Consider the following 14,601-nt stretch of genomic DNA (forward strand, 5'->3'; position numbering starts at 1 on the left):
CCAAGGTACATGCCCTTGACCGGAATTGAACCTGGGACCCTTGAGTTTGCAGGCCAACGTTCTATCCACTGAGCCAAACCGGTCAGGGCCAAAAATACATTTTAAACAGTAAAATATGAACCAGACCTTTCCACTTACATGTTTAAACCCTGCAGTGACTTCCTGGCACACTTAGGATAAAAACCTAGATTCCTTCCTGCTAATTTCAAAGGCTCCATGGGACCTGGCCCCTGTCTCCAGACGGGCCTCATCAGGGACACTCTCCCCTTCATTTGCTCTGCTCTGCCCCAGCCACACTGACCTCCCACCTGGAGAACTCCTCCCTTGCTGCTCCCTCAGCAAGGGGGCACTGTCCCCCAGGTCTTCTGCACCTTCCCCTACCACTTGCTTACAGTAGCCACGCCCCACCTCTGCCATTCTCTTTTCAAATCACCATGACCTGGTATCAGTGAATTCAGAGGACTTATGAGTCTCTGAAATGCTTATCTATTTGTTAGTTCTCATTAGAAATGTAAGCTTCAGGAGACCAGGGAGCTTGAGTGTCCAGGGACAGTGAGTGGCACTTAGGAGGTGCTTAATAAAATATTTATTGAAAGAATGAGTGAACAAATTAAATGAATAAGCTACTCAGGGCCCTTTTTCTTTTTTTTTTTTTTCAAAGGAGGGTAACAGTGATAGTAAGGAATATAATAAGTTCAGGGACCTTCTTAAAAAAACCTATGCACATCACTGTCAGGGCTGCAGGGTGGGAAAGAAGGCAGAGTGGGCCAGGAGGAGGGAGGAAGGGCTGGGAGGGTGAAGTAACACCTCTCATTCTGTGCTGTCCCCACAGGGTGGAGCGCTAGGCACACTTCTAGGTGCTACCCTCACCCTGGGCTTCCTTCCAGGCCTTGCGAATCTTAATCTTTACTTTGTAAGAGTCGATCAGAAAGACCACATTGGGGATGCCCTCCAGGGAGGGCAGCTGCCCATCATCCGGGGCCTCCAGGTCGAACCTCTGCAGCATCCAGGACATGAAGAGGAAGAGCGCCTGGCGGGCCATGTTCTCCCCTATGCAGGAGCGGGGTCCTGCTCCGAAGGGCAAGTAGCTTGAGGATGGCGAGATGAGCTGGCTCCCTGTGGGGTCCAGGAAGCGCTCTGTGGGCATGGGGAATGAATGCATCAGGCAGGGGCCAGGGCTGGAGTAAGTAGAGGAGAGTGCCTCTGCCCTGACTGAGGACCCCCAACCCGAGGAGAGATGCAGCCCTGCGCTCAGGTAGCCCCTGATCACACAGAGGAGATGAAATACTCAGGAAGGATAGAAAGGAGGGGTGTCAACCCATGAAAAATGCCACCATCCAAGGGGAGGAGGGGCCCACTTCATGGGGGCAGATGCCTAGAAGGCTTCTTAGAGGAGGAGATTTGCAGGTGGTGGAAGGGGAAAGTAGGAAACCCAGCTGTGAAGAGGGTGGGTAAGTCTAGGTGGGATGGGGTGTCAGTAGTTCCATGTAATTGGAGGCGGGAGTTCGCTAGTTGCCAGCTTAGCAGAGGGGAAGTGCCGGAGTGGCAGAGCACAGAGACCAGGTTGGCTGCACGGCCTGGTGGCAGGACAGAACACGGACTCACCGGGCATGAACTGGTCGGGCCGGTGCCATTCCTTCTCATTGTGATGCAGTGCCCACAAATTGATGACAACATTTGTGCCCTTGTCAATGGCAAACTCGCCGATGCTGCCCGAGAGGGAAAGGAAAGGGGGGTCTGGAATATTGTCCTCCCCCACCTGCTTAGCCACCTGCTCAGCCCTGAGTCTCCACAGTCCCCCCGCCTGGGGAAAAGAGCCTTCTACGCCCTCACGCCCACGCCCTCTTCTTTTTCTCAGCTTCTGCCAGATTCAGTACGAATCCAGCTCTTCTCCAGCCCTCTCTTCCTGACATGCACTTATGTATAACACTTGTATGTGGATATCTGCATCTGTCAGGGCCCGTGCGTATGCATTTCGTGCTGGTGCACTGTGTCTGTGTTGTGGCTACTGGACTGAGTAGGAGCGTAGAGCACCAGTCTTCCATCGCAGACCCCGTGTCCCCAGGACAGCAGGCAGCTTCTGAGGGAGGGCAGGTAGATCTGTGGGTCAGTCCTTGTGCGTTAGTGAGTGGTGGATACATTGATCAATAGGGTCATGGTGAGAGGACTGATAGTCAGTGGTTGACTATAGGTGGATCAGCAAGGTGGGGGGCTGAGGGAGTGGAGGAGGGCTGGCAAGAGGTGTTGAGTGCATCTAGGGGCTGGATGTTATTGGGCGGGAAGGCATACCTGGAGTCAACAATAGCCTTGTGAGGGATGAGCGTAGGGGCCACGGGGCGAATGCGAAGCACCTCCCGGATGGTGGCCTCCAGCAGCACGAGGTGGTTCCGGTCACTCACAGTTGGTGTGCGGCCGAAACCTACGTTCTGTTCAATCTCCTCCTGGATCTTCTTTTGCAGCTGGGGGCCAGAGAAGGGCGGATGTAACAGAGTGCTTTTAAGTCCAGGAGAAGCAGGGACTTAGAAGAATCCTGTTGTCACATCTAGAAGAGCTGGCCCTTGCCCAGCCAGTGTGGCTCAGTGGTTGAACATCAATCTATGGATCAGGAGGTCACGGGTTTGATTCCTGGTCAGGGCACATGCCCAGGTTGTGGGCTCTACTCTCAGTAGGGGGCGTGCAGGAGGCAACCAGTCAATGATTCTCATTGTTGGTGCTTCTCTCTCTCCCTCTCCCTTCCTCTCTCTGAAATCAATAAAAACATTAAAAAAAAAAAAAGTAGAAAAGCTGACCCAGACCCTTCCCTGTGGTGGCTCTGCAGCCTAGGCTTTCCTTCCCGAAGATGAGGCAGCTCCATCCTAGGGCCAGAGCCAACCACTGCGTGGTAAGGACGGAGGGAGCAGACTAGTCATCTGCATAAGAGGCTTGGGAGTATTTCTTTCTCTCTCTCTCTCTCTCTCTCTCTCTCTCTCTCTCTCTCGCTCTCTCGCTCTCTCGCTCTCTCGCTCTCTCTCGCTCTAGCTCTGTCTCTCGCCAGAGTTGCATCTGACTGGGATCAAGAGTGGTTGGGAACAGCAGTCAGGAGAAGCCCACCTCAGGATTGTGCAGCAGGAAGGCCACAGTCCACTTCACCACAGAGGTGGTGGTCTCCAAACCGGCCCCGAAGATGTCCCCTATCGTGGCAAGAATGTGTCGATCTGAAAGCAGCTTTGAATCCTGGTCTGAGCCAGTGTTGTTATTGCTTGAGTTCATCTGGGCTTGAATCAGTATGTCCATCAAGTTAGTGACAGAGTTGCTGCTGAAGTTCTTCTGTTTGGGTAAAGTTGGGAAATGTGAGAAGGAAGGAGCCCCATCTGCAGCACCCTACCATACTTCTAGCCTAGACTGGAGATGCCAAAGCTGCGAGGGACCAGGGGAGTCTAATCAGGACCTATGAGCTTGTGGAGGTAAGGCAGCTCGAGGTCCTCTTTAAATTTGAGGAGGTGGGTGGGTCCCTTCTAGGATCCTCTTCAATTCCTCACTTCCCCACCCCTATTCATTAGTTAAGTCAGTGTTTATTGAGCACCTACTGTGTGCCAGGTTCTCTCCTAGCTTCTGGCGATGCTACGGTGTTGAAAATGGACCCCAACCCTGGTCTCACGATACTTTCAACCTAACTGTCAATCTCTTCTGCTCCATTACCTACCTTATGTTTTTCATAGATTTCAGTCAGCAACTCATTTCGGATTTTAGTACAATTCTTCATTGTTTCCAGGGCTTTGTTGGGGAAAATCTGGAAAGCAGAAAGACATTTCAAATTCACCCCTCTTGCATTCTGCTTCTGCAGCTCCCAGAATCCCTCCTGGGGGTAGATCCTTGCCTTCTGTCTCGGACGAGTTCCCTTTCCAACCCCAACCTTCCACCAAAATGGAAGGCAAGGTGGGAACACAGAATGGGAAAGGCAGAGGTCTGGGTATCCTCAATCTCTCCAACCCCACCCCTTGTTTGGAATTGGTCTCCGCTTCCCCCTCCCCATTCAATCAAACACCAAGCACTGATGTTTACTTAGTAGATAGGATCTGTGGTATGCTCAGCCTTTAACAGTAAGATACACTTGAGTCTGAAGCCCTGAACAAGTTTCTTAATTTCTCAAAGCCTGTATTCTCATCTGTATGGGGATAATAAAACCTACCTCCAAGGGCAATGCCATGATTAATGCATGTAGAGTGCTCAATACTGGCATAAGACAACAAATAAATATGATCCATTATTATGAGTATAACATGCATGTAGAGAAGCAGCAAAGTTTTAAGAGTCAGAGAAGACAGAGGTCAGTGGCCAAGGTGGTCAAGAAAAAGGCGAGTCTGGCCCTGGGCAGTAGGAGGAAGAATTGGGGATGCTGTCAGGGTCTACTGGGATCTGAAGGTGGGGCCTGTTCTCATCCTTACCTTCAACTTAGGGAATATGTCTACTATACTGTTCTTTCCCAGAGACTCCATGATGCCATCATTGTATATTTGTATGGTCTTCATTATAGGATGTTCATTCTTGTAGGAGGTGTTGAAGCAGATCAAGCAGATTATTTTGGTCACCGCCAAGAAGAGAGGCAAGCCCAAATCTATGGACTGTCCGTTCTGGGTGGCCAGGAAATCACAAAACGAACTGATTTCCTGACATACTGAGGGGAGAGAGGAACAGGAGGCTGGGGAATTAAGCAGCACCCTCACCCATCTCTACCAGTTCCACCTTAGTCAGTATTGACTGTTTGGTTGGCCACTAGATGGCAGCAGTAGCCAAGAAAACGCTAGATTGAACCATCCCTGTTCTTTCTTCCTTCCCCAGCCCTCTTCTCCCTCCAGAGCCCTAGGGGTTGGCAGAGCACTTACAGATCTTCTCTAGCTTCAGGTTGCCATCCTTGAACAGGGCAAAGGTAGCCAGCACCAGCTTCCGATGCAGCTGCCAACCGGCACCATAGTCAGCAAAGGCAACACCCTTTTGCTTGTCTGACAGGATATCTAGAGTCGTCTTTGGAAAACAGGAAAGGCTGTAGGAGTTAGACACCACCCATCCACCCTTGCCCTGGGTCTCCTGCACCCATTCCCATGCCCTAAGGGATAAGGCAGTCACCCGCCATGCTATGGGGCATCCCTGCTTCTCTCCATGACAGTGAGGCCTTGGTAAGTCAGGTCCTAAGCCCCTCTAACTCCCAATTCCATCAGAGAGAGAGAGAGAGAGAGTGAGGAAAAAGAAAGAACACTCCATTAGAATGCAGGGGTTCTTGGGTTCTGTATAATGACAGAGGACCTCTGGACCTCTCTTTTCTCATCCGTTTCTGACTGGGGAGGGCAGCTGTGGATGGGATAAGGTCTCTGAATTGGGCCTGTCTTGGGGACAGGAGTGGGGATGGGGGGCTTGTAGAGACAGAGGACTAACCAGACCTCTGCCTTGCCCTGGGCCCCCTGGGAAGTGCTAATGGCACCGAAGCTCATCTCCTTCTTGTTCACCCTTCCATTACAAGGCTATGTCCCCCCACAGGGCCACATCTGAGAGTGCAGATGTCTTGTCCACCCAGTCTAAACTTGGGTCAAACTATCTCTTCCCAGAGGCACCCCAAAAAGCACAAGGGTCCAAAGTCTCTACTCTGCCCTCCCCTGACCTGCAAACCCCAACTAACTAGCCTCCTCCTTCCTCTTTGCACTGAAGAGAAGAGCTCACTAGAGTTGGGAGGCAGGTAGTTGGCTAGCAAACCTGGCTGACTGGTCCAAGGGAAAACCAGTCAACCCTTGGCCTGATCAAAGATGCATGGCTGGGGGGCCCTGCCTGGGGTGTTCAGGGGAGTACTCAGCAGCAGGGGGGCTGGGATGGGCGTTGGCAGTGTTTCTGGATGGTTAGCTCCCCATTCCCCCAGGAGCACCACCAAAAGCTCTGTAGGATGGAGCATCAGTATCTTAAAAATGCTACTGTGGGTCAGCCCGTCCCCTCTCCTCTCCCCCTCCCGTGAGCTGGAGCAGCTGGGGACAGCTCCAGAGAAACAGCAACCCCAGCCCTCCCAGAACAGACGACCCCTTGCACCTTCCCATAGAGGACAGTATCCACTCTCCCCTTTTTTCACATGAAAAGTAACATCCATAAAACTATTCTGCACTGGGCTAAGATATTTACATGCACAATCTCAGTTAATTAGGGAAGTGTTAGGCTCCGAGAGATCATTACCCAGTTCCGTGATGAGACGACAGGAGTGAGGGCTCCCTGACCCCCTCAGGCCATTGCTCCCACCCCACTTCACCTTCTGAGCAGCTCAGAAAATGAGGCCTTCCTTTAATTCTTCCTGCCTAGTTTAGAGGCTGGGTTTCTAGAACCTTGGGGGGTTGCTCCCCGATCCAGAGCCCTGATAGTCTGCTTTGGGGAAGAATTACAAGTTTGTTTGGAGCTGAAAGGGTCATTCTAGGCATGGTCTTGGCCCAAGAACTGAACAAGGGTGGGAGAGATGAGGGACAATGGGCCCTGCTTACCACTTTGGGCCGCCCGGAGAATTCCTTGCCCTTCTTGATAAGCACCTCCTTGGCCAGCTGGTGGTGGCCGATCATCACTGTAGTCTTGCTACCCATACGAAAGGAATAGATGGGGCCGTATTTTTCCTGCAGCTTGAAGAAGTTCACGTGCGGATGGCCATTTCTGGGAAGGAATGGCAGGCTGCCCACCAAGGGCAGGGATGGGAGGCTTTTGGGGTATTTGGCACCGGGGCTCTTTACCTTGGGCCAAAGAAAATAGGCTAGGGTGAGCAGCAAGAGAGCCAAGAGCTCCCACATGGTGGCCAGGCTCCGGCAGGCAGGATGGACAGCTCTGGAGTGGAAGAGCTGCAGCCACTCTAGGGTGCAAGGAGGCCTTTTTAAGGGCTGCCGTGATCTTCACCTTGACTTTGTGTTATCTCTTGCCTTGTGGAAGTTTATCCTGGAGTGCAGCCAGACCCGAACCCTCTCCAAGAATGGGGAAAGGAAGGGGGAGTGGAGGCCTCCTCAAGGGCTGGCTTAATTCCAGGGCAAACCTCTAAGGGAGGAGCAAAGTAAGGGGTGGATAGCTGGCCCCCCTCCCTATTCCCAGTGTGTGCCAAAAGCAAATGGTATCTGGGTCAGGAATCAGGTTTGGGGCATTCCATGCTGTAAAATCCAAATCACCAGACAAATGACTGCCAGGAACTGTTAAGGACATTTATCTAGTCTTACAATGTAACAGTTGAGGAAAGTAAGGCCTTAAAAGGTCAGACTGTACAAGTCACCCAAGACAGCAAGGCAAGAACTCAGATGTCCTGATTCGTATTTTGCTGTCCTTTCCAGAGGCAGGGAAGCCCTAAGGTTGAGAGCATGGACCCTAGAGTCAGATAAATTTGGGTTCAAGTCCTAGCTTGACCACTTTCTAGCTATATGTTGTTTTTTTAAAAAAATTTGGTTTTATTATATTCAAATATATATAACAAAGGGTATAATTAAGAGTGTTAAATATACTCACAAGTTGTGTAGCCATCACCCCTATCTATTTTCAAAACATTTTTATCATCCCAAACAGAAACTGTACCCACTAAGCAGCAACTCCCCACTTCCTCCTCCCCCCAGCTCCTGGTAACCTCTAATCTACTTTGTCTCTATGGATATGTCTATTTCACATAAGTAAAATTATACTTTTCTGTGTGTGTGGCTTATTTCATCTAGCATAATGTTTTTGAGGTTCATCCATGTTGTAGCAGGCATCAAAACTTCATTGCTGTTTATGACTGAACAATATTCCATTGTATCCATTCCAAATTGGGCAAAGCCTTGTCAGCCAGACTATTTGGTTGCCCATTACTCCAAATGGTCAAACATTTAGGACCACTTATTCCATTGTATGGAATATTATCCATTCATTAGTTGATGAACACTTAGGTTGTTTCCACCTTTTGGATATTGAAAATAATGCTGCTATGAACATGGGTGTACAAGTATGTATTTAAATACCTGTTTTCAGTTCTTTTAGGTATATACCTAGAAGTGGAATTGCTAGATCACATGGTCATTTTATGTTAACTTAGCCTTTTTAAGTTTTTTTTTTCCACCCTAGCTGGCTTGGCTCAGTGGCTAGAGCATTGGCCTGCGGACCGAAGGTTTCAATTCCGGTCAAGGACATGTACCTCAGTTGCAGACTCCTCCCCAGCCTTGGCCCTGGTCAGGGTGAATGCAGGAGGCAAAGCCAATCGATGTGTTTCTCTCACATTGATATTTCTCTTGTCTTTCCCTCTCTCTTCCACTCTCTCTAAAAATCAATGGAAAAATATCCTCAAGTAAGGATTAAAAAAAAAAAAGTTTCCATTTCCTCCTCTGGTAGTGGGAACAATAATGAAATCTACTTCTCAGGGTTGTGATTCATTGAGATCATGCATGTAAAAGTGCTGCCTGGGATGAAGTAAGTGCTCATTCAATATTTACTGTTATCATTATTACACTAAAATGGGCCTCCTGGTTTTTCTGAGCTCTTATTAAATCTCCCTGATTCAGTGGCTCATCAGTATTTACCAATGATTTGATATTATCATATGAAGTCATAGCCCCAAGGGGGTGAACATTCCTGGTGTCAGTCATCATAGAAGAGGTGGAACCTCAGACAGGCAACCAGGACTCGGGGAGTGAGGTTCACAAAGGATGTTCTGCCCCTCTCTGAGGATGACCTGCCGGTGTCTGTACTTTGAGGAATACAGACTAGTGTGATGGCTGCTGACACTGGGCAAGGCCTTGCAAGCCAGGCTGTCTGGTTGCCCACTGCTCCAAATGGTCAAATATGGCTCAGACATTTAGGACCACTTATGGTTGGAGGTATGGGTTGGGGTAGTCAGAGAAATCTTAATGAAAGGGGTTTGAGGTAGGCCTTGAGGTAGGTTTGAGGTAGGCCTTGAAGCAGCATTAGGACTATTAGGCAGAGGCCTGGAGAGTGGGGGAGGAAGGCACTGCCAGAAGAGACCACAGCAGTCGAATATGTGGAGGCTGGAAAGGGCAGGATGTGCGTGGAATGGTGATGGTCCTGACTGCAGACATGAAGGAGGCGTGCTGTGGGGCATCCCTTAAGAATAAAATCTGACAGGTAGATTGAATCAGGCCCTGGAGCCCTGAAATGGAAGGCTAGGGAAGATGAGGAGCTATTTTTTTTATATATTCTCTCTTTTTTTTTTTTTCCCAATTACAGTTGGCATACATCATTATATTAGTTTCAGGAGTATACCCCAGTGATTAGACATTACATAGCTTACTAAGTGGTCACCCCAATAAACCTCACACCCGTTTGACACCATACGTAGTTACATAGTCATTAGAATATTATTGACTGTGTTCCCTGTGCTGTACTTTGCATCCCCATGACTGTTCTGTAACAACCAATTTGTACTTCTTAATCCCTTCACCTTTTTCACCCATCCCCCACACCCCTCTCCCATCTGGCAACCATCAAAATATTCTCTGTATTTATGAGTCTGTTTTTGCTCTGCTCGTTCGTTTGTTTTTTTAGATTCAGTTGTTCATAGATATGTATTTATTACCACTTTATTGTTCATTTTTTAATTCTTTTCTTCCCTTCTTCTTCTTCTTAAAGAAGACCTTTTAACATTTTTAAAAATATATTTTTTTATTGATTTCAGAGAAGAAGGGAGAGGGAAAGAGAGATAGAAACATTGGTAATGAGAGAGAATCATTGATTGGCTGCCTCCTGCACACCCCACACTGGGGATCAAGCCTGCAACCCAGGTATGTACCCTGACCAGGAATCAAATCATGACTTCCTCATTCATAGGTCAAAGCTCAACCACCGAGCCATGCTGCTCGGCTAAATTTTTTTTAAAATATATTTTTTATTGATTTCAGAGAGGGAGAAATAGAAATATCAATGAGTGAGAATCATTAATCAGCTGCCTCTGATGTGAAAGCAAGACATCAATGGACTGCCTCCTGCACAACTCCTACCAGGGATGGAGCCCACAACCCAGCCATGTGCCTTGACCAGGAATTGAATCGGCAATCTTTCAGTGCATAGGACAATGCCCAACCAACTGAGTCACACTGACTAGGGCTATTTCATGTACTCTTTATAACAATTCTATGATAGGTGCTATTATTATCACCATCTTCATTTTTCAGATAAGGAAACAGGCAGAAGGACTTGCCCAAGGCCACAGAACTAGTCAGTGATGAAGCAAGGATTTAAGCAGTCTAGAGCTCTTAGCTCTTAATAGCAATGCTATTCTGCTTCTCATAATATAAACTGAAAATTTCTTTATACATACCTTTGAATAAATTATTCCAATTCTAAGAATTTAACCTGTAGATGACTCATAGTTCGATATACAAATCATTTCAGCAATATTTATAATTTCCAGTAATAAATGCTGCACCAATAGGAGCCTGGAATACAATCAGAAAAAGGAGGAAACACTTTATGTACTTTTTATGGCAAGATTTCCAAAATACATTAGGTTAAAAAAAAAAAAAAAGCAAAAGCAAGAATGGTGTGTAGTAAATGCCTCCATTCTTCCCCCCAGAGAAGATATGTACTTTTTTGCTTGTCTGTGCATAAAATATCTCTAGAAGGATACACAAGAAGCTTTATGAATTTGGTTGTCTATGGAGAAAAGAGTTGGGAAGAAAAACTGTATAGATGTTGATGTAAACAAAAGCAATTTTGTATCTGGAGTGCTCTGAGCTTTGGCTAACACTGTCTTTAGCAAAGAATACCAAAGCTTTCCAAATGATGACTATCTGTGCTCCTTAAAATGTAGCCTTATATGTTATTGTTAGAAATAGCTGAAATGGTATAACAACTGAGATAAATATCAAACTGAAGTGTTGATTATAAACAATCATTTTTCACTAGACCATCAGAAGGTACAGCCCCTGGCCTGTACCGCGTCCCTTGTCTTACCAATCATTAATATCTAAGTTACACTAAACAAAAGTATGTAACAGGGACCTGTTAATGGAGAAAATTTGCACAAAACTGCTGAGTCATCTCTGCTCCAACCTGCATTCTTGTAAGTAAATTACCCTATAGTAAATGTTTTATATTCTATGGAGTTGCTTACTTCATTTGTTGGTCTTAAGATACTTTCTCATGGTGACCATTACACCTTTGCCCACCATTGGACAAGACTTTCCAGTGTAGACCATTTTTATACCTTTATAAAATTTTGAAGCACGTGAACACATTACCATTTCAAAGTTGAGTTAAAATTTTTAGAAAGAAAAAAGAAACAGAGGAACAGAGAGAAACTGTTTTAACTATATTAAGTATTTTTTGAAAAATTGAGCCCTCCACCTATACCGTTAACTTTGCTCTCTCATACCTCCCACAGATTTTGTTTCCTCTTGCATCTTCAACGTGTCCTCTCTATTCGCTTCTTCTCCTCAGCTGACATATACACTCAAGACTTTTATCCCACATGAAATTTTAAAATCCTGACTTTAAATTCCCCTCTAATTTCCCTTTAATTTCTCTCCTATTTTCAATCAGACTCCTTGGTGAAATAATGTAATGGACACTTGTGTCTCTATCTTATTTCCCATTCATTGTAACTCATTGCAGTTTGGCCTCTGACCCCACCACACTATTGGTACTTCTATTAATTACATCAGCAATGACCTTCATATTGCTAAATCCATTGGATGAATGTCTTTCAGACCTTCTCTTATAAAAGCTCTTCATTAGCATTATTGAGGACTTCCATCTTCTTTAAACCCTCTAATATGAAATATCATGTAGCTCTGGATTCTTTGTAATTCTTTTGTTTTTCTTCTCGTTCCCTCTGTCATCTTGTGTATGTCAAGTCTGTCCTTGGCCCTTCTCCATCTACATTCTTCTTGGCTGATCTCACCCCTCTCAAGGTTTTAACTATCACCAATATTCAACCTTTAACAAATAGGTACTGCTCGTTACCCTTACAGAGTTTAGAAATGGATGGCCCTTAAACCAGAGACATTAATCATTGCTCCTACACTCATCTGACTGTAAAGCTCTCTTTGCTTTCCTGCAACCTCTAGTCTCCTTGACCTCCCCAGTATCCCAGCCTTGTCTCTTCCTCTCCCAGGTTTGTCTCCTCCACTAGGCTCTGCTTGAATTTCCCTTCCCTGTGAAACTTTATTCAGGCAGTAAGCTGGAGAAGTTACTGGACTCATCTCATTTGTTCCCATGCCTCAGAGATCACTAGTCTCTATTGTATGATGCCTAGTGTATTTAAAAAAAATGGTTACATCATATATTTTATCTTATTTATATAGTTGTTTCAGGTATGAGGAAATCCAATTGTTTTTTACTCCATCTTAGCCAAAAGCAGGAGTCTTACCAGAACATGAAGATATTTTACACTTATCCAAGTAAGTTTCATACTTGTTTTTTCTGAGCTTTCAGCCAAAATTGGGCAGCACTGCAGTTGCCTGACTCAGATGATTAGTATTAATTAGCTACAAATCAACTGGATAACTGACATTTATAGACTATTTCAATTCACAACAACAGAATATTCATTCCTCTCTAGCTCACATGAAACATTCACCAAGATAGACTATCTTCTGGGCCATACAACACACTTCAACAAAAATCATACAAAATATGCTCTCAGACCACATAATAACAGAAACCAATAAGAGAAAGATAGCTGGGAAAATCCCAAGATATTGGAAATTAAATGAAACACTTCGAAATAACACATGAGTCAAAGAATAAATCTTAAGTGAAATTTAAGAAATATGTTGAACTAAATAAAAATGAAAATACAATTTATTAAAATTTGTGGGATATAGTGAAAGCAGTAATTAGAGGGAAATTTATAGCATTGAATACATAAAACATCTAAAATCAATACTCTAAATTTCCACCATAGGAAACTAGAGGAAGAAAAGCAATATAAACCTAAATTAAGCAGAAAGAATAAAAATCAATAAAACTTAAAACAGGAAAGCAATAGAGAAAATTAACAAAACCGAAAGCTGGTTCTTTAAAAGATCAATAAGCCCTGGCCAGTGTGGCTCAGTTGGTTGAGTGTGGTCCCATGCACTGAGAGGTAGCCCTTTCAATTCCTGGTCAGGACTTGATCCCCAGTAGGGGGCGTACAGGAGGCAGCCAATAGATGTTCTGCTCTCCATTTCTCTCTCTCAAAAAAAGTCAATAAAAACATAAAAAAAAATAAATAAAAGAATGTAGTCATTGCACATAAATTATACCTTAATAAAGTTGATTAAGAACAAGAGTTAAATGAAAGAATCAACAGAAACATGAATCTAGGCATTTGGAAGAAAGTAATGTTGATACTTGGTAAAGGTAATTTAAAAAAATCTATTTCAGCCGAAGCCGGTTTGGCTCAGTAGATAGAGCGTCGGCCTGCGAACTCAAGGGTCCCAGGTTCGATTCCGGTCAAGGGCATGTACCTTGGTTGCGGGCACATCCCCAGTAGGGGATGTGCAAGAGGCAGCTGATTGATGTTTCTCTCTCATCGATGTTTCTAACTCTCTATCCCTCTCTCTTCTTCTCTGCAAAAAATCAATAAAATAAAAAAAAAAAATCTATTTCAGAGAGGGGAGAGGGAGAGAGAAACAATGAGAGAGGATCATTACATAATTGGCTGCTCCTGCATGCCCCCTACTGGCGATTGAGCAGCAACCCCAGCACATAAATCCAATGGTGTCCTCCTGCTTCATAGGTTGATGCTCAACCACTGAGTCACACCAGTGGGGCTGAATAAAGATGATTTTAAACAAAATTTGTAATATGCCATTCTCATTCTCTTGTGCATTAGCTAAAAAGGAAACAGAAATACATGAAACATTTCAGGTACTATTTTCCAAGGTGATAATCAGTTTGCTTTTAATAGAACAAAGAGGTCATTTATCATTAAAAAATGACTAGTGGAGCCAGTATGGCTCAGTGGTTGAGCATCAACCTATGAACCAGGAGGTCACAGTTTGATTCCCCATCAGGGCACATGTCTGGGTTGTGGTCTCCATCCCCAGTGGGGGGGTGTGCAGAGGAGGCCAATCAGTGATTCTCTCATCATTGATGTTTCTCTTTCCCTCTCCCTTCCTCTCTGAAATCAATAAAAAAATATATATTTTTAAAAAATGACTAGTGGAGTCCTAGTCGGTTTTGCCCAGTAGTTAGAACTTGGGTCCAAGGACTGAAGGGTCAAGGGTTCATTCCAGATGGGTTGCAGGCTCCATCCTCAGCCCCACCTGGGGCACCTGTGGGAGACAAGCAAAGGACATCGATGTTTCTCTCTGTCTCTCCCTCTCCCTTCCACTCTCCTGAAAATATCCTCGGGTGAGGATTAAAAAAAAAAAAAAAAAAGACTAGTGCTGATAACTTTTTACATTTATTGGCCATTTACTTTTTTAAAAATGGCCTGTTTGTGAACTTTGCCAATTTTTCTATTGAGTTGTTCCTGCTTACAGGCCTCATTAGCCTGGGAGCTCCTTGGAGACAAGGACTGTATGGATCTCAGTTCTTTCTCTATCCTCAGCCCAGCACAGTGTTTGTATTTCGTTCACAAATACAAACACTGTGCTGTTAAAGTGGAACTGAATGATCTTAATTTATTCTCGTAACCCTTTGGAGATTTTAACA

The 14,601-nt window shown here is 45.3% G+C and overlaps 1 protein-coding gene across 1 annotated transcript; it reads right to left on the minus strand.

Annotated features, from left to right (window-relative positions):
• CYP17A1 (cytochrome P450 family 17 subfamily A member 1) lies at nucleotides 1-7,255 on the minus strand. The gene is made up of 8 exons (XM_079794279.1): nucleotides 6,489-7,255; nucleotides 4,863-5,001; nucleotides 4,425-4,654; nucleotides 3,683-3,769; nucleotides 3,091-3,306; nucleotides 2,290-2,459; nucleotides 1,606-1,709; nucleotides 1-1,137 (listed from the first exon to the last, which is right to left on the minus strand). The coding sequence occupies exons 1-8, from the start codon at nucleotides 6,783-6,785 to the stop codon at nucleotides 854-856; spliced, it is 1,527 nt and encodes a 508-aa protein (XP_079650405.1). The 5' UTR covers nucleotides 6,786-7,255; the 3' UTR covers nucleotides 1-853.
• Nucleotides 7,256-14,601: the final 7,346 nt, after the last annotated feature.

This window comes from Cnephaeus nilssonii (genome assembly GCF_951640355.1).
Source record: "Cnephaeus nilssonii genome assembly, chromosome: 16".
NCBI classification, from domain to species: Eukaryota; Metazoa; Chordata; class Mammalia; order Chiroptera; family Vespertilionidae; genus Cnephaeus; species Cnephaeus nilssonii.

Bases quoted from the DNA above. Each gene is read 5' to 3' on its own strand.
- CYP17A1 (XM_079794279.1), bottom strand. From the start codon at position 6,785: ATGTGGGAGCTCTTGGCTCTCTTGCTGCTCACCCTAGCCTATTTTCTT. The intron at 2,460-3,090 runs GTGGGCTTCTCC...TCTGGCCCCCAG, and splicing joins TCCTGCTGCACAATCCTGAG to CTGCAAAAGAAGATCCAGGA. The intron at 1,710-2,289 runs GTATGCCTTCCC...CCTCTCGGGCAG, and splicing joins AAGGCTATTGTTGACTCCAG to CATCGGCGAGTTTGCCATTG.